The sequence below is a fragment of the Cyanistes caeruleus genome, chromosome 5 (genome assembly GCF_971803275.1).
Source record: "Cyanistes caeruleus chromosome 5, bCyaCae1.hap1.1, whole genome shotgun sequence".
In the NCBI taxonomy this organism is placed as follows: Eukaryota; Metazoa; Chordata; class Aves; order Passeriformes; family Paridae; genus Cyanistes; species Cyanistes caeruleus.
In genome coordinates, this window is record NC_141705.1 from 29879488 (window position 1) to 29888037 (window position 8550).

At 40.3% G+C, this 8550-nt stretch overlaps 1 protein-coding gene across 1 annotated transcript; it reads right to left on the reverse strand.

Annotated features, from left to right (window-relative positions):
* Positions 1-1803: 1803 nt before the first annotated feature.
* Positions 1804-8314, reverse strand: FRG1 (FSHD region gene 1). The gene is made up of 9 exons (XM_086888859.1): positions 8104-8314; positions 7716-7783; positions 6733-6855; positions 5717-5774; positions 5434-5548; positions 4956-5060; positions 4118-4209; positions 2976-3086; positions 1804-2076 (listed from the first exon to the last, which is right to left on the reverse strand). The coding sequence occupies exons 1-9, from the start codon at positions 8163-8165 to the stop codon at positions 2040-2042; spliced, it is 771 nt and encodes a 256-aa protein (XP_086744985.1). The 5' UTR covers positions 8166-8314; the 3' UTR covers positions 1804-2039.
* Between the last annotated feature and the right edge of the window lie 236 nt (positions 8315-8550).

An 8550-nucleotide genomic window follows, 5' to 3' on the forward strand; every position in this document is an offset into this window, starting at 1 on the left:
GAGTCTAATTAAGCTGGTCCTGTTATTTTCTGAACATCTGCAACCCCTTTTGCTCATCTTTTATATCTGGGGCAGACAGCTGTTAGAGGCTATTATCTTTGTCTAGATGCTTTACCATCTTTAGTACATTTTTAACAGGAGAAAATAAACAATGACTTTGAAAAATTAAAAACTCTTTCCAAACGCTCTGAAGACAAAATGATGCCATTGTCACATTACACAGTGTACTTTTTTAAGGCCTATTTGTGATTCTGGTTTAGAATCACCAGCACCAGTCACCTTCTCTGACTATGGCTATTCTGCTGTGTTCCTATCACTATGCCTTGCCTTCAGGGTCCACACCAGCACCTTAGGCCCTCCATTTAGTCTAAGTTTCTTCTGTCAGTTTTCAAAAATCTAGGAAGAAAAATGCTTCTTAAGATGTACAGCTAGCAGCTGGTCTCACTGATATTTAGCACTTATGTCCATCCTTCTGCTCTCTCATACTCAACTATCCAGTACTGTATTACCACTCTCCAGATCTATTCCTTCTCCCCCAAGCAGAGGCTGCCCAAATTACTTCCCTGTTTTTTCTGTTTCAGTTCAGTTAAAGCCCCTTGCGCTAACACTACTGTCAGGATGTAGTGTCTTCAAGATGACTCCATGAATACCTCCATTGGGGAAACATCCAGAAAGACTACTCATAGAAACAGTTAAATACACACACTGATATTCACTGTTTTATTATACCTTTGGTTTAATTTTCTTGGGACTAGATTTCCTGCGAATTCCTCAGATCCCTGTTTCTGTGCTATCTCAGAATGCATTTTCTCAAGACTCTAGCGTATCATTAGTCCCAACATACAGGGAAACCTCATTGCTACTAAAATACCCTTATTCTCTGCAAGACTGCCAGTCCCTTGCCTGTTCTAGTACTTCCTCTCCTACTTGGGACAGTCTCATTTCATGTGCTCTACCATTACTTTTTACTCCATTAACTCACCCCTCTGTGACAAACACGCCTCTCAGCTCCACTTTTCCCTTACTGTTACCTATAGCTACTTGCACCACACTGTAATCTCCTATTTACACTAATATGAAATGGGCAATTCCCTTTCAGGGGTAATTCTCAGGCTCTTATTCTGCTGCTCAGCAGTCCTTTCAGCACCCTTCCCCACCAGAGCATATATTTCTGCTTCCAGGTGTATCTGTGTCTGAGTAATCATTTTTGTGGGTTCTACTAGGCAAGTTTTTATTCAAACAATATATTCCTAAAAGAAAAACAGATGCTGTAATATCAATCTACTTCCACCATTCACTTCAGATGTATTTAAGATTCACACTGACTGTGGATCAATGACACCTGCAGTGAACTTCCAATAAATAGTTACTCTGGCCTGCAGCCTGCTCCTTGCAGTGCTGTCTTTTTCTCTGTGTTTCTGAGGGTAGTTTTGGCAGCAAGCCACTTCCAGGACTGTGATATTCCAATGGTTTGTTGTACATCATTCACTTACATTTCTGGGGAGGGATATGGTACCTACAACTAGTTAATGAGCCCTAATCCCCAGTCCTAGACTGAACTAAGGACCTCTGCAGAAAAATTAATAACTTTTTTCCTCCTTCTCTTCCATAGCACAACTCAAAGCTATGCATTTTAATCCAAGAATTCCTCACTCTGGCCAGGAACATTTGCCAACAATCATCTATTTATCTCTAGATTTTGTCCTAAAGGCAGCTAAAAGCCAGGGAGCTTTCCCTCTGGACTAAATCAGTGTACAGTCTGTCTCCCAGGGCTTAAGTTACATGGCAAATAGCTTACCACTGTTAATTGATATACCTTTAATTTTTGTTGGAGTCATTCCCTTAATACAAGCCAAGTATTCACAAGTGATACAGTTAACAAGATTTTATAACTGGGTTATTAATATTTGAGAAAATTTTAATACAATTCTGAAGATACTTAAAAAATGCCTTAAATAAAAAACAATTATAAAATATTTTACTCTTTTTCAATTTGCTGCTGCCATCGAAGTTGCAGAAGAAAATGGACCAGCTGGGTGTCACTTGCAGTATCTATCTGCTTTCACTTTAGCTCTCCTGTATGGGAAGAGTGGATGAAATAAGATTTAAATTAAGACCAAATACAATTACACCTGGGTGTTTCATCTGCCTCAAAGTGTAAAGAATGCATTGAAAGCAATTTTTCATAAACTTTCGTTCAAAGTACATATAAAGGCCTAGCAACACTTTGGATTTGTTAATTAACTTTGTTTTCCTAAGGAGATAGAACTGCAGTGTCTAAAGTTAACCCTGACATTCCCTTCAAGTCATCATAATTGCATTTTGTCTCCTCTCAGGAATGGAATTCAGATTCAGTGTGATCTGAAGCTGACCACCTATGAGAGCCCAGGAGTGTTCTCACATCACTTGCAATTACCAGAATAGTTTTCTGAATCCACTCACGGAATTAATGAAAATATCTATACTATATACTGACATAAAAGGTTTTAAAAATTCAAGACAGTTTCCTTAGTCTCAGCTCAGGGAAAAAAAAATTCCCACTAAATAACATGAAGAAGGTCCTTAATAGACACTATTTCTCTTTAAAGGCAACTTTTGCCTTCCAAAATGTTTCAGTACCATAGGTATTGAAAAAATGTTAAAAATTAGCTGAGTTTTCATGATTAAAAAGATTAATCCCTCAACAACTCCATACTAAACAAATTGAACAACCTAGTTAAAGATTTCCAAAAGAACTAATTTACATGTAAATTCAAAATTATAAACTTCAGGTAAAGAAGGGAAAAATCTAGATAAAAAATAAATAAAAAATAAAAGGTGGCCCACCAGGAGTCAGGCGCAATACTCACCAGTGGAAAAATGCTCAGGAGCCTGTCTCCCTGAAATCTACCCCTCTTTTGTACCCCAGGTTTTACTGTAATTGCATCTCCCAGTAGTTTTTTAATCAATACATTATTTCCAGCACTTTGAAGTACCTGTCAAGTAGCATTTCATGAAAAGTGCCTTCTTTCCTGGCTTTTCTAAGGGCTTTTGTATCTTCTTTGCTTATTTTAAGCTTTTTGTCTTGAAAACTTTGGAATTTCTTCCTGTAAGGGGGAAAAAAATTAGCAAAATAGTGAAACTTCTTTAAAATTTTGTTTTCCAACACAACAGCTGTGGTAAGAATCTTAGCTGCTATTAAAGCAGCAGATAACTGACCTAATAAAATCCAGAAAGCCATCCCAGTACTAAAGTTGCACTAAGGATTCTGTAGGTGAAAACTATTCTGGGGTTTTTTTTTGGCAGTCTAAGTAGGAATGAGCCCCTATGTGACTAGCATGAAGTGGTTACAAATTCTAAAGAACCCCTTCTTCAACTACTAGCATAAGAAATCAGGGAGCAAAAATATACTGGAGGTAGCTGACTGTATACTGGCAAGGTGCTGACTGTAGGGAAGCTGCAGGGATTTTCTCTCTGCCCTGTGCTGGACAGAGCTGTCTCTGAAGACATCCACTACAGGACACAGCCAAATCTACCAGCAAAGCTGGTGTACCCCTAAGAAAACATATTTAGGATAAGGCAAAATGCCACACAGGCAGAGAAGGGGAAAAAAAAAACCAACCTTAAAAGTGCAAAATGGCAGTGTGAACATCAAGCACAGAGGAGAGGAAGGAGATGCTTTAGGCACTGTATCAAATATTACCTTCCAGCCCATGAGTAAGACCATACCAGAGCAGGGGAAACATGGGAGAGCAAGGGAATGGCTGAAAAAACCCACTGTGTATTGACCTATAGCTCATCTGACCTGAAGGAGGAGGTAGAAGAGTCAGGAGAGAAGCTGAGCTTGGGAGATGGGAGAAGGAAAGGTGGTGTTTTTAATTTTTGTCTCTCGGTATCTACACCCATTTAAAAGGAAACAAAAGTAACTAATTTTTCACAGTTATCCCAGGGACAGTATCTGGGACAGCATCTCTCCTTTATCTCAACCAAGGAGCCTTCTCATCCTCTTTTCTTCCCCTGACCTGCTAATGAGAAGTGAGTGAAAGGCTGCGTGGGGGTTGGGCCCTTCCACCAAAGACAGCCCCATTTAGAAACAAAAAATGGTACTTGAACCTGCTACCAGCTCTAAAGTACATACACATAATTGATTTCACACTGTTTAACGTTTCCTTTGTCTTCTTGTGGAACTTCATCTTTCTTCTTAGCTTCTCTTTCAGCACAACTACGAATCTAATAATTGAAAGAAAAAAGAAAAAACAACCAAAACACAATAGAAAACACTTGCATTTTAAAAACCGTAAGTTACAGGTTAAAGATGACTACATATCCTTCACAACAGAATGAGAGTCACGGTGACTTTTCAGGTTCACAGTTTTCAAACTGGTTAGCCGGAGACAACTGCAAAAGTAAGAGCTGCATGAAATATGGGAAATGTAAAGTGCAATCCTTGATACTACAGTAAGACATAACTGCCTTCATCTCAAAGGAGCACGACTACATTTCTTAATTTTGGCAGGGACAATTGAGAGATGGACTTGGAAATACTATTGTTCTAACTGGTTAAGACACCTGTCTCTACTTGGAGAGACACATGTATTTTCCATGTTCAGATAAAGTCAAGATAGTCTTATTAAATTCTCTTATAAGATCTCCCCTCCTGGATCATTCTGGTAAACCCTTTTCTGTCCCTGATTTGGCCAAAACTCCTCTCTTCTGTCCCAAGCTGTTCAGAACTACCTGGAAGATCACATAGACTTTTTTGTCCTCCTGAGTGGTAAAGTATCTTCTTATCTCTCTATAGGAAGTACTGAGAATTTATGCAGCCTTGGAACTCATTTACCTTTCTTGTGGCCAGGTCACTTGATAGCTTATAGGAAGCAATTATAACTGTATTAACAGAAAATCACAGTACACAGACACCTGTTTGTTTGAGTATTCCTGCCAATCCTGTATTAACTGTAGAAGTTATAGATTACCTTTATCATTTCTTCTTCCCCTGCAGTTTTGCTTTTGGCTTCTATGTCCCCCTCTTCATTACATCTAATAAAACGGCTGTTTGCTGCTAGTAATGCCATTTTCTTCTGTAGAAACAATATCACACATTGGAATTATAATGAGATTGTATATAATCCTTGATATATAACATTTATCTTCTACAATATACCAAAAGTCTCTGTAAATGGGTTTAATTCTTTTATGTATGGATACTTTAATAGCTATCCAGCAGACTTGCTGACTCCTTCATTTTTAAGATGTTTATAGCTGCCAACATGCAGCTACTGAAGCATTTAAAAAACTTTCAATTACAGTAAATGCATTGCAGTTGGAAAATCGTAAGTTACAATATGAGATTGCAAAAGCCTTTTATTTCATAGACAAAAACCATCCACATAGATTAATGCAAAATATAGTCAAACACTAGCAACATCAAATAAACTATCCCAAACAGCTTACATCTTGGAAAACAGGCTCCCACTGCTCTCGTGATCCTATTGCATCAGAACGTCCAACAACAAGTCCTTCTGAATTTATACCAAGATATTTGCCATAACCAGACTTGAGAGCAATCCTCAAAGAGAAAATGTGTGAAAATGAGTGCTTTTGATTCATGCAATTCACAATATCTAACACATCACAGACACTTTAAGTAGTAGACCGTGTATTTCAAAACAGTATTAAAATGCCCTCTCACGAAAATCCAAAGATAACAAGTATCAAAACTTGAAACGTTAATTACCTTGTATCAGACAATTTTACTGCTGTAAACTGCTCAGGAGGACTAGGGCCTTCATCACCTGAGGAATGGATTTTCCATTAGTTAAGTATGAAGTATAAGCACAAAATATATTAGCCTATTAATACTGCAGTATCAAAAAGAATTAAACATTGACCATTTCTAAATGCTATGAAAAGTGTTTATTTCATTAAAAATTCCTTTTTGAGCATTCACTTTTAAAAAAACAACGCAGGTGCTCGTTTATGTACATATATTCATATATTTACAGTGCTTAAAACAAGACACAAAATAAAGATGACCTTCATTTAAAAAAAATTATTATTGAGAATGTTTTTGTAATACTTTAGCTTTGAAAACCTTAATCTCCTTGTAATATTACTTCTTTCATAACAGAATGCATTATGGTTCAGCTATGGTAACTCAACTCAGTATCCTAAAAGATACTAGCTTCTCCATCCCTCAAAACCAAAGGAGAAGAATATGGCCATTGCTGCTCTGATCTCACTCTGGTGATGAAAAACACACAGTCTCAGGTTCTGGAACAGCCCATCTCAGAGTCATGGCTCTCAAATTAAATGAACAAGTTAATTCTCCCAGCACATTAGTAGTCCTCCTGTGCAGTGACTAAACAAGTATATTAAGACAAGGATGCAGCAAAAAACATTAAAATTCATCTACCTTGAATTTCACTCTTCAAGTGATGCCATAAACATTTTATAGGTTTTAATAAAAATTATACTGCTTTTTATCCAGCAAGTGGTATGGCCTTTAACAGGTAATCATCTCCAGTGCAGTCCAATTTATTGTACACATAAGCCAGCATGAAACTAGCTGAGTGAAACTGATTGGCATCAGTACTGCATGTGGTTTAAGTCATCTGCATGCTTCGGCTAGAATTATTGCATTTTTTGTAGTAAACTGGTTTTAGCACTGCTTGCCTTGAAGTGATGCTAGTTCTATGCTTTTAGGTACTTCATTATTACAACTCCATTATTTTCAAATTTCCTGGAACAAACCTTTATGTGGTGCTCCAAGTGTAAACAAGCCATTGTCGAGAGCATGGATGTAAGCTCCTTTATCCATTTCTATAGCTATAGTTCCTGTAATTTCACCAAAATTACTGACAGCCCACCAGTTTCCTGTAATACAAAACCATGATAATTTATTAATCACAATTTCTAATTATAGTAGCTGAAAAAATAATATTTGTGTATTCTCTGATATTTGAAATTCAAAAGATAAAATTGCTATAGCTATCTCACAATCTTTGTGCATTATTTATAGGTCAGAGCCAATCTAATGGTCTTGCTGCTGCTGCTTCAGGAACTCCTGCTCTTCTACCTCCTGTCATCCCTAGTTACAAGCTCCAGTGCTTTATCCTTTCTTTGTGTTAGTCTATAGACCAAGCTGATTCATTTGGCAGATGCAGCAAAGATACATATCACAAGAGAAATATTTTTTCCCTTTGGATCTGTCTCCTGAAGTTTTGGGGTCATACCCATTTATTAGATTCTCCAGCATAAAAGAAACAGAGATATTATTTCATCTTGCTGTTATATATGTGAGTTGTAATCCTTAGACCTCAGTTGTTCAAATCAACCTGGGTTTGAACAGTTGACTCCTACACAATTTTACCAGAGTCAAAGGTAGCCCTTCCCATGTGCACAACTTAGAATTGTGACTTTTACATTTTTTGAACAGTAAAATTTTCTCCTTGGGTACTGTCTTACAAATATTTCCTACCTCATTAAGACAGTAACACTTCCTTGTTTTTAATTACTTATAAAAATCTGAATCCATCCCATCGGTGTCACAAGTTCCGTTTGGAATCTAGGAAGATCCCAAGGTACAAATAATATGTTGTGAGAAATAGCTATATATCTCTGCAGGAGTTATATGCTTTACATTGCTTTACAATGTCCTGAAGCGACCTCTTTAGCTTCTGCCACGTCCCCTCCAGTTTCCACACTTGTCAGGTAAATCCTGGAAAGCAGCTCACCAACAATATCCAGCTGCTCTGCCGCATCCTCTTCCCTTTTCCTTTTCTTTTCCTTGTGCTTTTTCTTGCTGCAAGGGGAGATGCAGAGAGGTGAGGACGAGCCGCCGACCCAGCCCTTGTCCCGCACGGCCTCACGCCCGGGCCCTGCGGGAGCGGCTCCTTGACCCCGGCCGGGAGCCAGCGGCTGCCAGCCCTGCCCCTGCCCCTGCCCCGCCGGCGAGCCCGGGCTGTCCCCGGCCGGAGGGAAGGGAAGGGCCGGCCGGCCTCATCCCGGCCTCATCCCTGCCTCATCCCTGCCCAGCCTCCGGCCCCGGCCCCGCGCGGGTGCCGGCCGCTGCGGCTGCCGCAGCGCGGGGCAGGGACGGCGCGGTGGGCAGCCGCTCCTCACCTCTTCTCTTTGGACCCTTTGAGGACGAGCTTGGTGGATTTGACGCAGGAGTACTCCGCCATGTCGGGATCCGGGAAGGCGGGCGGACGCAGCTGGGCCCGCCCCGGCCGGGCGGAAGCCCTGAAGCCGCGGCCCTGCCTCCGCCCGGCTCTGGGCGGTGCCGGCCGCGCCGCGCTCCAGGCGTCGCACGGCCAGGGTGTGGGGCTCAGAATTTGAGCGGGAAAATAAAACAAGAGAGTTTTAAATTAGGTTTAATCAGCTCGTCCCTGGGAACCTTTCCGCGAAGTCTGGCTTGGCTCCACGGGTGCAGTGCCTGCGCTTTGCCGGACTGCAGGCAAAGAGCCCTAAGGAGTGAAGAACCCACAGCTTCTACAGCCTTGTGTCCGTGTTTATTGTAAAACGTGTCACGGATATCAGCAGAGCCCTCGGACGCGGGGGCAGCAGGCC

Coding starts and splice junctions, on each gene's coding strand:
- FRG1 (XM_086888859.1), bottom strand. CDS start 8,165: ATGGCGGAGTACTCCTGCGTCAAATCCACCAAGCTCGTCCTCAAAGGG. Junction 7,784..8,103: donor AAAGGGTCCAAAGAGAAGAG/GTGAGGAGCGGC, acceptor CTCCCCTTGCAG/CAAGAAAAAGCACAAGGAAA. Junction 3,087..4,117: donor CAGTGTGAAATCAATTATGT/GTATGTACTTTA, acceptor TCCCCCTTACAG/GAAGAAATTCCAAAGTTTTC.